Source organism: Nylanderia fulva, unplaced genomic scaffold (genome assembly GCF_048542155.1).
Source record: "Nylanderia fulva isolate GAGA-0341 unplaced genomic scaffold, ASM4854215v1 Scaffold12, whole genome shotgun sequence".
Classification (NCBI taxonomy): Eukaryota; Metazoa; Arthropoda; class Insecta; order Hymenoptera; family Formicidae; genus Nylanderia; species Nylanderia fulva.
In genome coordinates this window covers 1,190,877-1,213,654 of record NW_028189409.1, presented here as the reverse complement: position 1 = coordinate 1,213,654, position 22,778 = coordinate 1,190,877, and the positions used below count along the sequence as shown (strand labels likewise).

Genomic DNA, 22,778 nt, shown 5'->3' with positions numbered 1-22,778 from the left:
AATCTATTATCAAATTACATAAATATTCTATGAAAAAAATTATTAAATTATTTAATATTTAGAGATAAAAAATATATTTATGTTAAAGATTATTGTTTATTGCTTTATTTTATTTATAAAGAAAGATCGACGCAATATAAATATCAAGTTTGAATAATGTAAAAGAAACGTTCCAGAAAAGTTTGTTTTATTATTGCAAAATAGATTACGTTGTAATAATTCATAAATATTTTTTATTTAAATAAATAATGTATATTATTTAATATATATATGCCATTTCTAATTTCAAAAAATTTAAGTTATTTGGACAAAATTTTTGGTATATTTAATACTATAAAGCAATTATAAAAAGACAAATTAAAATCAGAAACCAAGAACTAAAGTACAATATAAAATACTTGGCTATTTACGTAAGATTAGCAGGGCTACATTATTTTTGTTATTTACGAATGCTTGAGAGTTGGGTCGTATTATTTTACCATGGATTAGTGTAAAAATAGGATTACAACATATTTCAGATTCAATTAAATCGGAGGGAATCATGTCTGGTGTCCTTCTCGTAATTAATAACTATGTAGAAAAACTAAAAGAAGAGATTAAGAACATTTCTGGTAGCTTTCCTGTAATGCCTGAAATTTAATTACAATTAAGAAGTATATTTGGTTCTCTCTCTCTCTCTTTCTCTCTCTTCTCTATTAATATAAAATAAATATAAATATGTAGGCTGACACAGCCGAACGCGATGTTGGTTATTGCGAAAATCAATTTAGCGCTACAATTAAATAATTATGTGTGAGCCATCAATGGAAATACAATTCCTAAGAAGTCTTGACACTGTACCAGCATATTCGTGCCTCGAGTACAATCATTGAATTGCAACAAAAGAAATAATGTTTACAATAATAAGACGCAACGACATCGCGTTCGGCTCGTTCAGCCACCATACATATATATATATATATATTTGTATAAAATTTAAATTTGTTAAAAATTAAATATGTTCTTCTTTCATTGCATATAATCGGCAATAATTGTCGTACATGTTAAATTGAAATTTATTGTAAAAATACAAAACAACACTTTTTTTTTTTAACTTAGTATATGTACGTGTCATGTTACATTTTTTAAACTTATAATATAAATTTATAATTGTTTCTTACATATTAAATATATTTGTATACATAATCACTATTATATATTCTGCATTTTATAATGCAGAAATATTTATAAATTCGAAAATTTACTCTGAAGTATAATATTATAATACCATTAAAAATATTCTTATACTATCAAATAAATTACGAATATTTTTAAACGCAACAGTGTTAAATGTAATTATATTGTGTTAAATGTCTTGTAAAAATAGTATATTTAAAATACATTTAACACTAATTACATTTAACACTGTTGCGTTTAAAAATATTCGTAATTTATTTGTATGGACCATGTCATAAGTTGTAACAAATCTTACTTTCCCTTTATATATACATATCCGTTATGGAAATTTATTACTGATAAGTCTAAATAATCACTTATTTTGAGAGTACTTAAATTACTGATATACAGTAATTTAAGTAATTGAAATAAATTATTATTTAAACTTACTAGTGATAAATTTCCATAAGGGATATTTATATAAATGTATAATATAATTTTATTTGAAGCAGAAATCACACACACATTTTTATAATAATATATATACAGCATAATATATTGTATAGCTTTCGTAAAAGATTATTTTTTAACAAAAAATGTTTACTAAATTTAAACCATTAATTTGAAATAATTACATGCACCGCGATAAGACAAATTTTCTATGTAAAATTTTTAATTAAATCCTTCAAAGAAACATAAACATCACGTAAAATATAACATTGTAACTTTCAATTTTATAAGATTACATTTAATTGCGATTAATCGTTGATATTTGATCTGTGATAAAACTCTTTTCTTTACATACTGACAACAGTAAAATTCAATTTCATTAGATGAGTTTTTCGCGTGACAAATCTTTTTCCGCAAAAGTTTGCCTTTTCCTGCATAGATTCCTCAAAAGTGGTATTCAAGTCGATGTATTTGTCTTGAATCCGAATCGTTTCAATAACATCGACTTGATTTTCTTTTTCCATACAAATATGATAAAAATGAAGAAATTCTCTGTTACAGTTAACAAAGCAATAGCAATATTAATGCAAGAACTATATTTACTTAATTGCGCTGTATATAAGTACCATGCAACTGTATACAAAGTCCAATTTATACCCATAGTGATAAACAACATGATAAAAAACTTTATATATAGATTAAACCTGCAAAAAAATATATATTAATATTTAGTCATTTTTCGAAAAAAATAACAAATTTTATGTGTCAAATTATTAAACTGAAAGTAGTAGAACAAATTGCACTTTTTCAAAAGGGGGAAATGAGAAAAAGTTATTTAAAGAAATACTTCATAAATGTAATTATTCATGTATTAAATATATATTTGTTCATTTTCACTCTTTATGACATTTCGAGAATTACACACGTTTCCGAAAACACTCAATGCAAGTTACAGAAGTAACTTTTTTTTTTCTCTAATAGATTATGTTATTACAAAATAAAAGGAAAAAAGATAATAATAAAGGAATAAAGATAAGGAAAAAAAGAGACAAGAATGAGCACAGTTAAAATGTATTGTTTTCAAAAAATCATATCTCTCTTTTATCTGGAATGCGAATTAAGCGAGTATGTGATGTTGTCGGCAAAGATGTTCACAAAAATATTTTTACAAAAATCTCACTAACATAGAATAAAAGTTTATCACAGAGTGATGCAAAAATGTAAGATTACTCACCATTTCTTATTTTCATTATATTGCCTGCTTTCCGAATCTGTTAGACGAAAATTTGCATCCTTTTCACACTGTTTGATGTTTCGAGACGAAGAAATGGATAAGCAAATGCTACTAATAGTACAGACAGTAATGATCCAGTAATAATACAATATAAACGGTTCGACATCTGTAAGTATGATATCTTATATACTGTTACATACTTTTAAATTACGTAGCATTAATAAAATTATCTGAAGCGTACGTTGACTAGAGTACCAGCAAGATCCTCTTACGAATTCTGGTCTCAAATTTTTTGGTAAATACTCGGCAACATAATCCGCAACGATGACACAAACAATTGCAAGTACAAATGAACATCCATACGCAAAAATAGCATAATACACCAACCTTTTGTTTCTTGATTGTTTAATTCCTTTGACGTTTCTTTGTAACGAAGAGAATTCTCTGCAATTTACATGTATAATGTATATGTCATATTTATTTAAGTAAGTGTAGATAAAAAAAATCTCATTGTAAAAGGTTTAAATTATTGTTTGCCTTTGATCATTACATTGTATAATATTTAGAAACTATTAATTAATTACATAATTATTCTATAAAAAATAATTAAAATTATTTAACAATTAGAGATAAAAAATATATTTATATTAAAAAATTATCGTTTATTGCTTTATTTTATTCATAAAGAAAGATCGACGATAAATATCAAGTTTGAATAATGAAAAAAAAAATTCCAGAAAAGTTTGTTTCATTATTGCGAAATAGATTACGTTGTAATAATTCATAAATATTTTTTAATTTAAATAAATAATGTATATTATTTAATATATATGCCATTTCTAATTTCAACAAATTTAAGTTATTTTAACAAAATTTCTGGTATATTTAATACCATATAACAATTATGTAAAGACAAGTTAAAATCAGAAGCCGAGAACTAAAGTACAATATAAAATACTTGACTATTTACCTGAATGTCCGCCACATATTAAAGCTCATGATACTTAGCCAGAAGTAACACGACATAAACCAAAAATATGTCAAAAAGCCTGAAATATGAATATATGTAAAGGCTACAATAATAAATATCATTATCTTCACTATGTGCGCGTGAAAATGGAAAAAAATTGCAAGTTTCAAGTTTTTTATTCTCCACATCTAAGCAAATTTATGTATTATATTCTGCACCAAAAATTTATAACAATATTTATTTATTATTCTAAATACTGATAGTAGACCGATATTAAATTAAATAATATTTTAAGACATAACACTGCGAAATTCTAAAACAAAAAATTATATATATATATATATGTTAGGTCAAACTCAGATTAGTTATAATTAAAATGCATTAAATTTTAGTTTAATTCATTATTGACAGTTGTATTTTAACAAGTGTTATATATATTTAAATAATTAAGAAAATGTATACTAATATGCGGATATATATTATGCTTGACAAATATGTTCTGCTTTGATTTTATATATATTAGTAATATATTGTTAGATATACTGTACCAATTGTAATACAGACGGGATATGACAGATTCTCTTTCAAATGTAAAACTCTCACTATATCAATCACGGATGCGATGAATAAACATGCACAGTAATTGCGCAACATGAAGCCGTGTTCATTTCGGAGTTCTGGCAATATGGAATACACTAGAATTACTACCACCAAAAATAATAGACACGCTATATTCAAGATGGAATAAATAGTTATTATACGATTTATCCAGCGAAACTCAGGTGAGTAGTTCAAAGCGTTTCTGTAAAAATCCTTAATTAGGTCTAAACAGTAAGTCACTTCAAACTTATTCCCCCTTTCCAAAAAGATGGTGAGGCAATATGATGTCGAATATGTCGAATCAATTAATGTTGCATAATAAGGGATATAAATAGAACCATTGGCAAAAACCTTATAATCGTACTGATGACCGTCGGGTACTACGGAATGCTTATCTAAGCACGGATCGTAGATGGCAAACTGAAATAATTCGTCCACTCGCTTACTATCGTTCTGTGTTGAATCGTTCGTGTATTCGTACACATTTGGAAAAACATATTTCATTTCTTTTGGAATACATTTGAAGTCATTCCGTCTCATGATATTGCCAAAAGGACAGCAGAACTGAATACAAGTTATATTATGACAAGTTTTGTATGGAACGATGTTACTTTCATTAAAACCCTTATTGAAATTGTCAAAGATTGTATTCGACATGGAATTATTCTTTTCAAGCAAGTTGTCATAAACCTCCAGTGACGTAGAGTTTTTTTCATGATCGACATTTGTTGAATTGATGTGAGAGTACATCAGTTTGTCATCATTTTCATGGTTGTGAGCAGAACGCCTCCTTAGTTTAGATAATTTTGAATCAACATCCTCGCGATCGATATTCGTGGAAATAGTGCTAAATTCATATTTCATTTCGTTATGTTGCGCATTGTTGGTAAACCTTTTATACAAATCATATCGCAGTGGTTTTATCTCGTTGCTATAAGTTGTTGTAGAATCCGCATATTTCTCGTATCGTATTGTCGAATGATGATTTTTATCTTTGTTGTTGGTGTAATTTTGCTGAGCTTTCGATGCCGAAATGATGAGGAGTAAAAGCCCGCAACACAGAAACGCGAAATTTTGTATAAACATTATTTCACAAAAGATTCACTACAAAAATTAGATAGCGAAATTAATTAAACCTGTTGCTACATTCATTATTTCTCATATAAATTTTAATTTTTAATACTTAAAAAATGTATATTTATGTTGTGCCTAGTTTAGCTTTTGTATTTATTGAATGAAAGATATGTGTCAAGTGCGTAATGTACACATATAATGGAATTAAATTATCTTTTTTTTGTCTTTCTCTAGAAAATTTAGAAATGTTGATCTGATTTTTGTAAACAATTACGCGGTTAATTTTTAATTATTACACCAGATTTAGTAAAATATTTATAATGTATCATTATGTATCTATATTTACATGTATCTATATTCGGTTTTGACGTTTCTTCTTGAAGGAACAAATATTGCATAAGTTAATACGTGTCTGAACGAGAGATAAAATGAAACTACCGAGGATTATGAGTCGTAGATAACTTTGCGAGGACATACAAACACACACACACAATCTGTCTACAATTATAAAATCATACATCTATTACTCATAATTATTCAAGGAATACAATAAACGTATGTTGACAAATCTTACGTTATTCGATTCAGCATTCCTGCTAGATTGATTAAATTAATAATGTACATGTTCATTGTTTTTTTTGTATAATATAATTACAAGTAATAGGTGTATGATTTTATATTTGTAGATCCGCCGTTCTAAAAAAAGCATGTTATTGATATTGTTGTCGCTTTTCCGTGATTGACAGTCTCGATTCACGTTGTGCGCATATGTTAAACATAATTTTGAATCTAATTGTATTACAAAAATATAAGATTAGAATATAAATAATGATAATTTAAAATTGATAAACACACTGAGAAAAAAATAATGTTCAGCCAAAAGAAATTTTTTTAATTTAACTAAATGCGGCGGTCACGGGCTGTCAAATAAATATTTGTCAATATGAAAAAATATTATGTTTCAAATTCAGCGCCTTATTTAACAATACTGCAGTGTATTTGATATTGATGACAAATATATCGATATCCTCTATATAATTTCGGAATATATTGTTGCCTCTTTTTTACGACATCGATTAATTCTATCTTTGCGCTTACTTCGTGAGCAAATGTCAATATTAATTTTGTGATTCAGTAATTTCGATTACAGTATTTCAGATAGAAAAAAGTACAATACTATACCTACTTTATTTTATAAAATAGATAAAAATTGAAATTTAACGAAAAGTTAATATATTATAACGTATTATATGTATATGTATATATATATATATATATATATTAATATATATATATATTAATATATATATATATTACTATTTAATCATTTTAATAAATTATATAATATTTCAAAATTAAATTAGTAAATTAATTTATTAGTTTTATTATTAGTTAAAATTTTAAACAATTAATTATAATTTTTCATAATAATATGTTACAAAAGTAAAAGGAGTATGTTTTAATAACATACTATTTACAACATATTACTCTCTCAATATTTTTATATATTATTATTTGCATATTAAATTATTAAATTATTAAAGCTTGAATTTGTAGATTTCGTATATAGATTTTTACAAGATTGTCCTTTGCATTTTTGTCGTAGAATGCTGCTTTTGAGATAAAGAAAAACGATTTAAATGGAGATATCTCCGAAATGGTGAATCTTACGCAAATGGGTCAAAGGGTGAACCTGTAGATCACGTCGATTTCTACAAGATTGTTCTTTGCACATTTGCCGTAGGCTGCTGCTTTTTCAAGATAAAAAAGGAAAACGATTTAAACGGCAATATTTCCAAAATGGTGAATCTCACGCTGATAAGTCAAAAAGTAAACTTGTAGATCTCGTTGATGTCTACAAGATTACTCTTTGCACCATTGTGTAGAATACTGCTTTTTCGAGATAAAAAATGATTTAAGCGAAAATATCTCCGAAAAAGTAAATCATACGCAGATTGCGCAAAAGGTGAACTTGTACAACTCGTCGAGCTCTACAAGATTACCCCTTGCAATTAAGCAAGGATAAAATATTATAAAATGTTATTATTTTAAAATTTAATTAGAAAACGCTTTATTAATATTCCTTAACTTAAGTCAGTTGATTAAAGAGTCAATTTGCTAATTAAATTTTGAAATATTATTATATTAAAAATATTAAGATAGTAATATGTGGTAAATTGTATATAAAATTAATAAAAATTTGTAAGCTGAAAGACCATCAATCGAGGATTTATTTAGTACAATAAAAATAGCATATGGTTTTATTGATAAAACTATTTTAAATTATTATTAAAAAAAAAGTTTCTCTTATTAATCATTTTTATAAATACATCAATCATTCTTCTTTTTCGTATATTTAATTTATTTTTATGCCACCGATAAAAGAATTTTAGTTACAAAAATTGAACTTAAGATTTATTTGGGAATTAATTGAGTATACATTTTTAATTGCATTCACATTATGCAGTAGCATAATAATTAATCAGAGATTGTTCCCATCATTATGTACATTTTTACTTAAGAGATTTTTATCTATCATTATTTCTTTCTCCTTTTCTTATAAAAATGAAAATAATAAATATTTTATATATAAGATATATTAAATATTGAAATTTTATATATAGAATATTGTATCGAAATATTATATTAAAATATTAAATACTCTAATATTATATAAATATTATATAATATTATATTAATATTTTATATATATATTGTATATGTATATATATATATATATATATATATATATATATATATATATATATATATACATTCGAGTAAACAATTATAGGCAGCGAAAGTTAATAAAACGCACGTAATGTGATTATTTTATAGCATTTTCGGCAACATAATCTATTGAGAAAATATACATAAGTAATTTTGTTGAAGAAGCGTATTATTCTAGCAATTGCACGATGATCATAACATGTTAAAGAAAAATGATTCCGTCAAATTACGTAGCTTTACCCACGTTTAGCAAATAGTGAATGGACGCTATCAGACGGTTTGTTCTGCTCGGTAGAGCATAGTGCTTTAGGAGAATGATTCTTTTCCAATGTCCCTTGATTATACGAAGCAAACGCCATCGTTCTGCGATCTTGGCTCACTTTTATTGTCGGAAGTCGAACTCGAAAGCGCGCCTCTCTTCCTTACGCGAGAGAGATAGTCTAGTAAAATTAGACTTGAAAAGGGCTAAACTTCATAAAAATTACGATCAAGCTAAATTTTTCGAGACCTTTATTTCGATGTTTTAATAAAATCCTGAAAAGTCCCCTTAATTTTATTCAGGGCGTTTTTTTATGGAGAATAAATTTTAGTTTTTTGCCATTATCTCGAAAATTTTCAATTTGTCGAGAAAAATAACTATTATCAAAATTATAGCTCATAAAATTCTTTACAAAAAAGTCTTTATATTTTTTTTCGTACAACTAATGTTTATAGTTCGTAAAAAATACGAACCCTTTTCACACCACCGTGAGGACAGAGTACTGAGCATGCTTTTTCGCTCTATATCTTCGAAATGGTTAATTCCACGAAAGAAAGTATAATGATCTTTCTTGTAGGGAATTTTATAAGCTACAATTTTGATAGTAACTATTTTTTCGAAAAATTGATAGTTTTTGAAATAATAACAAAAAACTAAAATTTACCCTCTTTTACCTCTCATAAAAAAAACACCCTTGATGAAATTAAAGGAGATTTTTCAGAATTTCATTAGATCATCGAAATAAAGGTCTCCGCAAAAATTTAGCTCGATCGTAATGTTTATAAAGTCAAAGTCTAGTTTTACAGGACTAAGAGTTTATTTCGCGTTTCTTGGCTCTCGCCGCGTGTACGTACTTATATGCCATGTTCTGAATACAAATCGCGGTGTTTCCTTGCGCGAGCTCCGCCAAGAGCTCGCGCGCGATCATTATCATTAATGAAGAAGCTGCAGAGCGAGAGAGAGAGAGAGAGAGCGAGATGTCGGAGACGCTCCTTCTAGCATCTTCCCAGACGCACAACTCACCCGCGATGACCGAGACGGTGGCTCCCGAGGCCGACACACAGTGCAATGCGGGATTATTCCCGCCGGATATATACAAACCTCTCCGTCCATATTCAGCGATTTACAATTTTTATACTCGCGCGCGTCCCTCGGGAAACGTCGCCGTATAGCGTGTCGTTGAACCCCGAGAAAGGTCAACGGAGGAGAGTGCCGAAGTTTCGGCGAGAGGGATGTTTTATTTAGGCGACCCTCCACCTTCTTCTCTTCGTAGCGTAGCGAATTGGACTTCATGGAATCGCATGTAAATTAGTTATCGAATAACGTCGGATTTTCTTGTAGGATTCTTGAAGGATTTCGTCTGATTTGGCGCGGGAGATTTAAATGAGGAGGACGGATAATTTTGGATCCTAGACTGAAGAGAGAGAGAGAGAGAGAGAGAGAGAGAGGACAAACCTGAATTATGAATCGTTCGTTCCCCGTGATTTTTTAGTTATGAATGGTGCATGTAAATATGGCGCGAATGCATAATAAAACAGCTGTGCGAGGACAAACTCGCGCCACGAGAACGTCGGTGTCATTTATTTTATATAGAAATGTGTTTGCGTCGCGTAATAAAACTGCGAGATTAAAACGTCGCTTCAAGTCACAACTCGAGGCACCCTCTCGCCACCCCTGTCTTTAATTACGTTTAAATCAGAATCAAAGTACGTCCAACGAAGGCAAAATTGTAAAACGCTCTGTATATGTGCGGAATTAATTTTATATTACATGCATTTTGTATATATATATATATATATATATATATATATATATATATATATATCTCCGCGTATATACAGGGTGTCCCAAAATTAGTGGACCATCTATTAATAGGAGATTCCTATAATTATTTAGAGACGATTTTTTCTCAGCAAAAATGTCCAGAGGAAGGTTATTTTTTACAAGTTTTCAATTTTTGTCAGCGTGTATATCTTATTAACTATGCTTTAAATTAAAATTCTATTAAAAAACTCGACTTGAAATTAATTGTAGAATCTGGTTTTATTGATATTTTATTTCTGAAAAGTCTGGTTTTTTTTTTGTGAAAAATTCTTTATTTTCAATCTTATTATAACATCAGTGTTGTGTTTGAATAATTTTTTAAAATTATAGCTAGATAAAGATGAGATAAAAATATGTAAATTTATCTTAGACAGGATAAAGATGGTTTTGTTTTAAATATATATCTAGATAAAAGATAATGTATATTATATGACAATTTATCTACTTAACTTCTAGATAATATTACTTTTAAGATCGCTTATATAAACACAGTTATAAAAAAATGTAAATTGTAAAAAGGATTTAAAAATATATACATACATATCATTTATGCGATCAGTGTTGTGTTTGGATAATTTTTTAAAATTATAGCTAGATAAAGATGAGATAAAAATATGTAAATTTATCTTAGACAGGATAAAGATGGTTTTGTTTTAAATATATATCTAGATAAAAGATAATATATTATATGGCAATTTATCTACATAACTGCCAGATAATATTACTTTCAAGATCGCTTATATAAACACAGTTATAAAAAAATGTAAATTATAAAAAGGATTTAAAAATATATACATACATATCATTTATGCGATAGTATTATACAAAAATGACCTTGAGAATATACGCTGGGGTAAAATGTCGAGTAGCAAAAAGATAGAGAAGAAAAAAAACATATGAGAGATTTGCGATATCAGAATGTTGTTGTTTTGTTAAAATTTTACTGTTCAATTTTTCACTCGCGGGTATACAGTTGTGCGTGCGATTTTTTTCTCCACTTCAGTTAAGCCTGTGTGTTCTAGTTGTGTCTAGTGGAAGTTTTTGGATACGTTTATTTCCCCAAAAACCCGGTTGCACACTCCAGAGGATAGAGTAAGCTGGTGATACTGAAGAGGACGTTTCATGTGGAACTAACTTTTAACGTCCATTACACTTCTCGACACTAGATTTTACGCATTGTTGAAGCACAGGACGACCATTGAATGAATACCTCCAGTAGGGTTTTTTCGATCATTGATCGATAACGATGCACGTTTCTTGTATTAGAAGTAAATAGAAAATATAAAGAAATTTTTTTTAAATCTCTCCCTCTTCAGCTTTCTTCATTCTTCCTTCTTCCCTTCTGTTCTCCTGAAAAGCAAAGAAAATTATCTTACATTTGTACACAGTAGAACAATTTGTGTTTCCTTGTTAAAAACGGTCCTCGTTAAAATTTTTGTATTAAATATGTAACACATTTATGTATTAATTTAACATTACTGCCCTGTTAATTGAACCTAAATGTTAAATTATTAAAACAACTGAAAAAAATGTTCAAAAAAATGACACAATGTGCATCTATTTTTAATTTTACACAATAAATATGTTCCGCTATTTATTAGTGACAAGATTTTTCTGTTAAAATTTACAGAAAAAAATGTTGATTTTTTATTTTAGAATATAGGTAAGTGGGGATGATAAAATCTAAAATTAACATATATTATTTGTTAATTTTTATATTAAAAATTTGTTAATTTTACAGAGTTTATTTTAAATTATTTGAAGTTTTGCATTTTTATTTTGTGTTAAAATATCAACACAAAATTTTCTGTGGACCGTTTGAAACATGTGATATCTATTAAATTTAACAGAAATTTTTCAACTGCGTAAATAATAGGTAGATAATAGTAGGTCAATTTAGCTGTTTTATTCTCGAACAGAAAACTGAGCAAAGGAAAAATAAAGACTAAATGTTTTCTGTCAATAGATCGATATAACGCTCAAGTCGGATTCTATTATCATGAGACGAAAGACGCTTTTAAAATCGTACATTCTGATGTATCTCCGTGTTACTTAGAAATGTATAGCATTACTGTTTCGCGTTACTCTTTGCACCGAGAGAAATGCAAACAAACACTCTGTCGACGATGATTCTGTATTCTTGACAGTCTGATAAGGAATTGCGATGCCTTCAATATGCAAATTTCACAACGTTCTGTTCATCGGTCCTGTTCTTCGACAGACAGCCGAGAAGAAAAATATAGTTATCCGATTCGAGAAAGTGACAGAGAGGCTCTGGTCAAAGAATTGAAAAAAATACATTGTCCATCTGTATTATTTTACACAAACAAATTTAATTATTTTCAATTTTGCGATACAATTTTTTATAAAATATCATTATAAAAGATTCTCTAAATTTTTATAAAATATTTTATTTATAAAATGTAATTTTGAGAATTTTATTAAAAATGTTGGAAATAATTTATAATATTTTGCCGATACAAAATTTAGGCGAGACACATTTCTTAAAATATATTTAAGTATATTTAAAAATATATTTTATTATTATTATTATTTATTTTATTTTATTATATTATTATTACATTTTAAAAATATATTTAAAAACATCTAATGTACAAAAAAATTTATAAAAAAATGTACGTTGATTTATATCATCTTAAATGATGCACAGATTAAATATGGTATATCGTATATTTTTTTGTATAATTTAAAATATACTTTTTTTTTGTAAAATATATCATATATTTTTTGTATAATATTAAAAAAAGATTTATTCCCGTTTATTAAGAAAATAAATAAATAAATACAAATTTAATTTTGATGTTAATGTGAACACGAATACGAATTACACACAGATATCTTGTGACGATTCAGGGAGACCAGATATCTAGTAGTGAGATGTACAGTAGTGAGAAAAGTATTTCTCAAGCAGATTTCAGTACGTGTTGGATGCGCCAGCTAGTTACTTCAGCCGTACGTGCGCGAGATAGTTAGATTGTCTTCCTCAAGTTATGTTTCTACATGACGTTAAACTTCCCTTCTCTCTACACAGTTTCCATTGACCATACGTACGTAATATTCCTACTTCCACAATATTCGTGCGGTATCTGTAACGAATACCGAGACCGTGGACGGAGATTACGTAGATTCGTGAAGCTGACAGAAGTTGCGAAAATAAGTTATATTTTCAGCAAACTTAAAACATGTATATAATTTGTTTATTTATTCAAATGAGTCATTTTTAATAGATGCGCAAAACCATGAGCAAACTTAATATATTAAAATATTATAATAACATTAATAAATATTATAATATTAAATATAATAATAATATTGAATATATTATACACTAATATTAAAATATTAATATATAAAATATAACACAATATTAAAAAAGTATTATTTTTTTTTGTACAAAAAATCCAATTATCCAGTTTCATTTTTCATTAACATTAAATATCTCAAAAAATTGAAATCTCTGTAAATGTAGCTCGAATGAAATATAAATAATAAACTCAAGACAGCTTTTCAATATAACAACAATACTGAATGTATTAAATAATTTATGCGTTTAAGTTTAGTTTTCAAAAAATTGGGTCAATTTTGAAAAAAGATATGTAATCGTTAAAAACATTGTCATATACATGGTGTCCCAAAATTTACGAATTACCTGTGGATGACAGATTCCTGTGATCATTTGGAGATGATTTTTCTTCAGCGGAAATGTCGAGGTCATCATTTTTCGCATGTTCCTAATTTTTGCCATCATCTATTTTTGTAATTTAAGTCTAAAGCCTTAAAATTCTATTAAAGTAAATTCTATTTGAAATTAATTAAAAATGTTGTTTTGTGAATATTTTATTTCCACAAGGCTTCAGCAAAAAAAACCTTTTATTTTCAATCGCTTATAACTCGAAAATTTTTTATGCCTCCACATTTTGTAAGGAAAAATCGTCTCCAAATAATTTTAAAAATCTCCTAATGTCTTGTTTTATCCTTCATTAACATTAAATATCTCGAAAACTCGAAATCCTCAAATGTATCTCGAAAGAAAAATTTAATAAGCTCAGAACAACTTTTCGATATGACACCGAATTAAATAAGTAAATAAGTTACGTGTTTAAACAGTTATCGAAAAAACTGGGCTACTTTAATGCGATCGCTTATCATCGAACGATGTTGTTGATACGATATATTCTCCCAAGGTGCAAAATAAATTATGAGATACGCGCTTGCCATCTTCTGGCGTCTCCTCGCCCACGTAAATTCGATTTCCTACGCGTTGTCATCGCGAGTTTCCAGCGTATTCGTTTAGTAATCGTATTACGCGAGGCTTAGCAATATCCGTGGCGTCAATCAGTATGAACTCATCGACGTAATCTGAAATATCAAATCCGATCTGGCGTTCCATTAAACTAAAAGCTGGAGAGAACTTAATCTGTGCCTGCCAATCAACTCTCCTCAATTTGCGAAGTGCCGATTCTGCGTGCACGTACGACAATTTTTCATACATATTTAATAAATATATCACATATTTTTCATACGCACAATAAAGTTCGTCCTTTATCTTCTACACAGAGAAAATTTTCTCTTAGAATTTTCCCTGAAAATCATGGTAATCGTGGGACAATATGGTATTGGAAGAATTTTATAAGTTTTTCTGATTAATATATTTACCACAATAAGATATAAAATATACTCAATTAATTTTACTATGTACATAGTAAAATTTACTACGTATCTATTAATATTTTTTATTGTAGTAAATATCAATCAGAGAAATTCTCATTTTACAGTCATAGTACATAAAAGTACTTAAGTATGAATATATTTTTATATCTCTTTTATAATTTACATTTTTTATATAGCAATAATTTTATTCCTTTATCTAGATATATTTAAATTCAAAATTATTTTCATCTTATTGAGATGCATTTACATATTTTTATCTTATCTTTATCTAGATAATTTTAAAATCATCTGAGCACAACACTATGTATTATTACCTAAAGTGCATTCGATAACAAAATCAGCTGGAAGCAGACGTGAAAAAAAGAAGAAAGAAACCGCAACGTTTTTTTTTCTTATTTCCTATATGCAATGATTTACAAAATAGCAGATTAATTTTGTTTATTAATAAGTTTATTGATTTCTTAAATAAAATTAATACATAATTTATGAATGAAAATTCGCTTTGGTTGAAACATTTCGAAAAAGTAAAATTGAGGAAAACGTGAAATTTAAAAGTGCATATTCCCCGTACTGCATATGCATTTCGCTCAGCCATGCTTTATCGCTATCCGAGAAATTCGTCACGAGGCGACGCGTCATTTGAACACCACACGGCGCCGCGACGCCTAACGACCTAGATTTTTCTCGGGACTATTTCACCGCGACCAATCCTCCCCTCACGTAAGCTTCAACCGCAATTTATCGTCTGCACATATGTGCAAGGTGACGGCGACGTTACTTTGGCGATTCATGGATGAAAATATGAAATATATCACGTGTTGATATCTGCGCAATTTTTCCCTCAAAACGCGTCTACTATGTGCAGTATTTTTTTTTGTTTATAATAATTTATATATTTTTTATGTCAATCTTTTCGGAAAAGAGAGATTGACGATATTTTTCGGATTTGTCGCAAATTATATTTTTATAATGTTTCTTATAATTCTTATAATACTATAGCAATGTGCACATTTTTTCATACCTAATTTGCTCTATATCTTCGAAATGGTTAATTCCACGAAAAAAAGTATAATGATTTTTTTTGTAGGGAATTTTATGAACTACAATTTTGATAATAATTATTTTTCTTGAAAAATTGATAGTTTTCGAGATAATGACAAAAAATTAAAATTTATCTCCTTTTATCCTCCATAAAAAAAAGCTTGGGATGAAATTAAGGATACTTTTCAGAATTTCATTAGAACATCGAAATAAAGGTCTCCACAAAAATTCAGCTTGATTATAATTTTTTTAAAGTCAAAGTTTAATTTTACTGGACTATAATCGACAATCTTGTTTGCTTATAAATTTTAAATACACAGGGCTTCCCAGATTTATTGGATTTGTTAATGAGAGATTCTTAAGGTTATTTGGGGACGATTTTTCCTCAACAAAAATGTCGAAGTCAATTTTTGCAAATTCCCAATTTTTGTCATCATATATCTTTGTGATTAATTGTATAACGCTTCTTATTATGTATGTACAATGTTTATATATAATTTTTCCGGATTGCCAAACTTCCTTTGATAGAAACATTATCTTTTAAAAAATGTATTAATTGATTAAATGGAGCTGTTTTTATGATGAGAGATCTTATACATACATGTAGCAAGATAAATAAAATTTCTGTGTCTTTTTTAAGTTTTACATTCCTACCCATGCACCCACCCACGCAATCGCATATTTATGGACCGATTTCTTTGAAATTGGTATCAAAATGTTGCAAATTTTTCGGAAATGGCGACAATGTGGTTTTTTTTAAGTTTTATACCCTCAACGCATCAACAGATTTATGGATAAATTTTCTCAAAATCGGTACCAAAATTTTTGAAATTTGTCAGGCATGATTACTAAATAATTTAAAAAAATTTTTACAACCCTATCCACCCACCCACGCACACTCTCATTAATAGGCCGATTCCCTCGAAATTAGTGCAAAAATTTTGCAGATTTTTCGAGGATGACAACGATGGCGATTTTTTTTAAGTTTTACATCCCCATCTACGCATTCACACATTTATTGACTGATTATTTCAAAATTTTCTAAATTTTTAGAGGATGGCTACTATATTATTTTTAAAAATTTTTACAATTCTACCCACCCACTCACGTATTTACCCATGCATTTACAAATTTATTGATTGATTTTTTTTGCAAAATTTGTATAAAAAGTTTGAAAATTTTTCGGGAATGACAACGATAATGAATTTTGCGTTTTATATTTCCACACACCCACCCACGCACTTATATATTTATTAACTGATTTTTTTGGGAATTGATATCAAAAAACCACTATTGTAACCATTTCTAAAAAAAATGTGTGTATATATTTATTTAAAAATAATAATTTATTTTAAAGAATTGTGCAAATTAATAGCAGAGTCAGTGTTGGATACAGACTTTGAAGCCCACGCAATAATTATAATTAATATTTAAAATTGTTTAAATTGTTTAAATAATTACACATTAAATTATTTTAAAAATCTTCACAATTAATTGTTGATCGCCAGTGATAAATTTTAACAAATAATAAGATGCAATTTAATTTGACCAAAAACTGGCTATTTATTTATTGAAAATAAGTACACACTACGTTTTGATCCACATTGTGGTCCTTTTCAAGTGTTGTTCTTATTCAGCTATTACATTAATTAAAAATAGAAACATGAAAGTTGCCCTGTCATATCGACAGTCTGTTAGCTACTGTAACTTACAGTATACTGTAACTTACAGTAGCTAACAAACTGTCGATATGACAGGACAACTTTCATGTTTCTATTTTTAATTAATGTAATTGCTCAATAAGAACAACACTTGAAAAGGACCACAATGTGGGTCGAAACGTAGTGTGTATTATTTTCAATAAATGAATAGCCAGTTTTTGGTCGAATTAAGTTGCATTTTATTATTTTAAAAATGTTTGAGAGGGGTTTTGCGCAAATCACGGGCCGAAAAGCTAGTTAATTAAATAATTAAATAATTAAATAATTAAATAACTAAATAATTAAATAATTAAATAATTAAATAATTAAATAATTAAATAATTAAATAATTAAATTTATTAATTATTTTAACTACTTAAATTAACAACAAAAAGTGTTTTCATGTATTAATTTTTAATAAAATACATTTGATTGCATTAAGTTGCCTAAACAACTAACAAACACTATTTTCGAAAAAATAGCAAAAATCTTTAAAAATTATAAATATTGGATTTTTTTCTGAGTTTTTTCGAAATAAGTACTTATTAATTTTGTAAATATTAATTTTTTTAATTGAAATAGTGTGTAAACAACCAAAAAAATGTGATTTTTGAAAAGAAAAATTCGAAAAATGGCCTTAAAAAAATCGAAAATATTTGAATTCCCTTGTCATTAATAGTTATCAAAAATTTTTGTTATAAAGTCTAAAATGTTATTTTTATAAAAAATATCGAAGGGGTATCATTGAGGAAAAAAATAATTTCAGTCAAAATTGACTAAAATACTAATAAATTTTCTTTTTTTTTTATTATTTCAATATTTTAATTGAAAAATACATTCAGAGACAAAAAATGATTTTTTTTTTAATGACAATATATTCATTTTTTTTAAGTTATAAATATTTGAAATTTTTAAAATTTTTAAAAATCAATGTTTTGAAAAATATATAACTCGGAAATTAATAAAGATAAAAATATAAAATAATTCATAAAAGCTACTTTCAATAGATACAAAAAGATAAAAAAAATGAAGCAAATAAAAAATGGTCGAAGAAAAAAGTCGTTGATTTATTATGGAATGCCCCATATACATATATATATAAAATCAATGAAAATATGAATGCAGATTCTTGTGTGCGTATATATGAGCAGGAAATTAGTTATTTAGTTGAATAGATAGCAATCTCTCGCTCTTTGTGTGAACGGTTAATGTACAAAACTCATTAACCGCAATGCTAATTTCTATTTTCCACACCAATGTTTCAATCATCATCAGTATCCGTTATAAATTACCTCTCATTAAGCACAGATACAGTTTCTATCTATAGCATGCGAAAGCTCACGCAATCGCGCGGTTATTTTAAATAATAATATTCAATGGAATTCGTACGAATATTTCTTGTTCGATATAAATTTCTCGGGGAGTAAACAGCGAGATATTGAGGCCGCAGCTGTATTTGAGAGAAAATCAGTAAAAATACAGATGTGCATATTGTAGGACGCTGTTTGCGCCGCATTTACCTTTTATTCAACTCCCTAGGTATAATACATTAAATACCAGACACATACACAGTCAAATAAAAATTATTCTATTATACCTTTAGTTTCTGTAGACAGTCTACAGATTGCAAAAATTAAAGTAGCTAATAAACGACGTAGGTTGGGTGCCTCTGAAAATTTATTAGAGTGCAAAATGTTTTTTTTTTTTTTTTAAAAAAAAAAACGTCACATTAGAATGCACCCGCGTATAACAATGCGTTATTATTTAATTTTTTTTCGCCGCAGGATAATGCGCGTATTTATGCGTGCCCGCGTGTTTACATGCGCGTGTGCGTATAAACCGTGCTTGCGTATGTGCATATTCATCTCGCGTTAAGTGCCATTCGCGATGGTGAACTGCGCGAATTTTTCCACGACAGATTTTTACGTCCCGCGGAGCGTTGTTGTTTTCCTCTTGTGTGTTCCTCCCTTTTATGGTCTACGTATCCTCAATCTTCCGGTATTATGCAGGTGTACCATTCGCTTAGGCGTCGGAATCCAGCCGCATCGCAAACTCGCTGGGCTTTTCCAGGTTTCTCCGGCTGCTTCTGGCGCATATGGTGCTATTTACGATATATATACGATACGATGCTCGGACTGCATTTCTTACTGCTTGTGAATGTTTTACAACATCGAGTCGTGAACGTCACTTTTTACCTCGCGTGACCGCGAAATTGATTGCGAGACTTGTCGTAATTAAAGCCAACAACTCTGGTATATCCGAGACAAATAGAAAGATTTCCTGTGTTTATTTTTTCTGTTAATTGATTATTGAAATATTGAGTACACACGATGAATGTAAATAATTATAGCTCTTTTGATTTGACTGTATAATTATTAATTTTCTCTAATTAATTTCTTCTATAGTTTTGTGTTAATTAGTCTTACCTGGGTGATTTAATTCAAATTGCAAAAAAAATTTCTTTTATTTTTCGAAACCAGACGAAGTGGATCTTAAAATTTTTGGATATTTTAAAACAATGCTGAAAACAATTTTCATCAATACTTTAAGTTTCCGAAATAATTGAAGTTTAATATGATTTAATAAATTTAGGAAAATAAACTATTAAAATTTTAATAGAAAAATTAAATTTAAAAATATATCTATGAAGAAATAAAGTATTTTTATTTTAAAAAATGTGTATAATTATTTATAAATAATTAAAGTTATATTAAAGAGTTTAAAATAATATATTGTTTAAGTAGATTTAAATAAATAATTAATTGAATTGAGTAATAATGTAAATGATAAATAAAAAATAAAAAATTATTTGAAAAAAAAATAAATGTTATTAATTGTACCTTTCGTATCAGGGGTTATTAAATTTAATTATTTATAAATAGTAAATTATCTTGAAATAAAATAAGTTAAAGAAATATTGAAATAAATGTAAAAAAATTATTTTAAATATTTATTTAGAGAAGATATTTTAATCAATTTGTATGATATATCTTAATACAGATTATATAATATTAAATATTAAATAATATTAAAATATTAAAATATTAAATAATATTAAATAATATTAATATCAAATAATATTAAATATTATAGAAAAGAAATGATTAGACGAGAAATAATTAGCGAATGTTGAGAATTGCGAATTGAGAAAAATCCGATAGAGCTAGGTTTAAGAGTTTAAATTGTTGCTTCTACGGCGAGAGATTCGCGTATCCGCAAAGAGATATAAGAGAGGAAGGACAAGTAGAGACGATAAGAAGTATCATCCTGTCTGTCGAGATCCCCGGCTCCAATCGCGAGTGATCGATTTTCAATTCAATCGTCAGAGAATGCAACGTGTAAACCGCGACGGAAAGTGCAATATATTTTCATGAGTGCCCACCTCCGAGCGGGAAAAGGTACGGTTATATGCCGACCCAGGAGAGATGCTTTAAAATCGAATACTCGAACCCCGAACAAACTCTTGTACCGGACCCGGAAATCCGGTATAAACTCGTAATATCGCATTTTTCCTTTCCTACCCATTCTTCCTTTTTCGTTTACCTACTTGATACCAACCGGATTTTTCCTCTTTCTAAGCTTATTCCCTCCCTCTCGCGATTGGTGTAGCTATAGAAAATCATGACTCGCCCATGGAAGATATGTTCCGTGGAATAATTTTTGAATCTTTGAATAGTCCGCAGTGTGCTGCTGCGCATTTGCTCTCTGGATGAATTTTTGACACGCTCGATGCGCAATGCGCCTTCCGACAATACGGTCTACACACCTTTTTTTGCATTCTACATTTTCAACTGTATCGTCCTTAGACGATGCATGCATATCTTTTTACCTTGCGGGCGCGGGCCTTTTTCATTTCTATTCATGCTCAACGATTTAAAAGCGACCGCTCCCTTTTCGTTGCGCTTATACTTTATCCGTCTTCAATATCATACGGCTCTGTGTATCGAAGCTTCAATAGCCTCTATTGAATTTGAGAACGTATTTTTGCTTTTGGTCATTTCACTATTTCACTTTGTGAAAAAGTGCCTTCTCATTTCCTTTTCTCGTGTATGGAATATTTTTTTTATTCAGATTTAATAATATATATGTAGGGTTTTTCAGACTTATCAGACTTATAGAGAGTTAATTTTTAAGGTTATTTGGAGACAATTTTTTGCAAGCTTCAAAGTTTTACTATTAAAATTCTATTAAATTAAATTCGATTTAAAATAATTGATTGGAGAATTTTATTTTCACAAAGACTTTACAGTAGGACAATTTGTTTTTTTGTTAAAAAACTTCCAGTTAAAATATTTTTGTTAAATTTTCAACACATTCATGAGTTTATTTAACATATTGCTGTAATACATATTAATTGAACTCAAATGTTAAATTATTAAAACAACTGAAAAAAGTATGAAAATAACACAATGTGCATCTATTTTTAATTTTACATAATAAATATGTTCTGTATTATTAGTGACAATATTTATCTGTTAAAATTTACAGAAAAGAATATTGACTTTATTGTATAACATAAGTAGAGATAATGAAATAAAAAATTAATAATTTTTTAGTTAATTTTTACATTAAAACTATGTTAATTTTACATAAAATTTATTTTAAATTACAAGTTGGCAATTTTTTGTGTTTAAATATTAACACAGTATTCGTATCACCATTTAACATATATTCATATTATGTTAATTTGTGAGAAAAACCCTTTATTTTCACTTAAGAAAATTTAAATTTAACAGATATCACATGTTCCAAACGGTCCACAGAAATTTTTGTTTTAATTTAACATAATATAGATATGTTAATATGAATATGAACAGTAATATGTTAAATTAACACATGAATGTGTTAAATACTTAACACAAAAATTTTAACGGGGACCGTTTTTAATAAGAAAACACAAATTTTTCTACTGTGTATGTCTAAAAATTTTTATCTCTCCTAGCCTATTATTATTATTAATACTTATTCCCTGAATATCAGACATCTGTTTTTACTTCGCGTTATCATATAAAATCGATATTGTTGCGCCATAAAAATGCATCTCGTCAT

The 22,778-nt window shown here is 27.9% G+C and overlaps 1 protein-coding gene across 3 annotated transcripts; it reads right to left on the bottom strand.

Moving 5' to 3' along the window:
• Positions 1 to 1,392: 1,392 nt before the first annotated feature.
• LOC114943525 (G protein-coupled receptor Mth2-like) lies at positions 1,393 to 5,907 on the bottom strand. 3 transcript variants are annotated; one of them, XM_085490211.1, is made up of 6 exons: positions 5,830 to 5,907; positions 4,358 to 5,513; positions 3,810 to 3,888; positions 3,081 to 3,283; positions 2,840 to 3,005; positions 1,393 to 2,309 (listed from the first exon to the last, which is right to left on the bottom strand). In XM_085490211.1, exons 2-6 carry the CDS (start codon positions 5,493 to 5,495, stop codon positions 2,063 to 2,065), a joined length of 1,833 nt encoding a protein of 610 aa, XP_085346337.1. In that variant the 5' UTR covers positions 5,496 to 5,513; positions 5,830 to 5,907; the 3' UTR covers positions 1,393 to 2,062. The 3 variants fall into 3 exon arrangements, with proteins under 3 accessions (XP_085346337.1, XP_029174996.2, XP_085346338.1); XM_029319163.2 differs by having other exon boundaries at positions 4,358 to 5,907; XM_085490212.1 differs by lacking the exon at positions 1,393 to 2,309 and having other exon boundaries at positions 2,894 to 3,005; positions 3,227 to 3,283; positions 4,358 to 5,907.
• Between the last annotated feature and the right edge of the window lie 16,871 nt (positions 5,908 to 22,778).

Excerpts from the sequence above, each read along its gene's own strand:
- LOC114943525 (XM_029319163.2), bottom strand. The coding sequence starts at position 5,495 with ATGTTTATACAAAATTTCGCGTTTCTGTGTTGCGGGCTTTTACTCCTC. Across the intron at positions 3,889-4,357 it reads TCCCGTCTGTATTACAATTG|GCTTTTTGACATATTTTTGG; the intron begins GTACAGTATATC and ends TTCATATTTCAG. Across the intron at positions 3,006-3,080 it reads TTGCTGGTACTCTAGTCAAC|ATGTCGAACCGTTTATATTG; the intron begins GTACGCTTCAGA and ends TCATACTTACAG.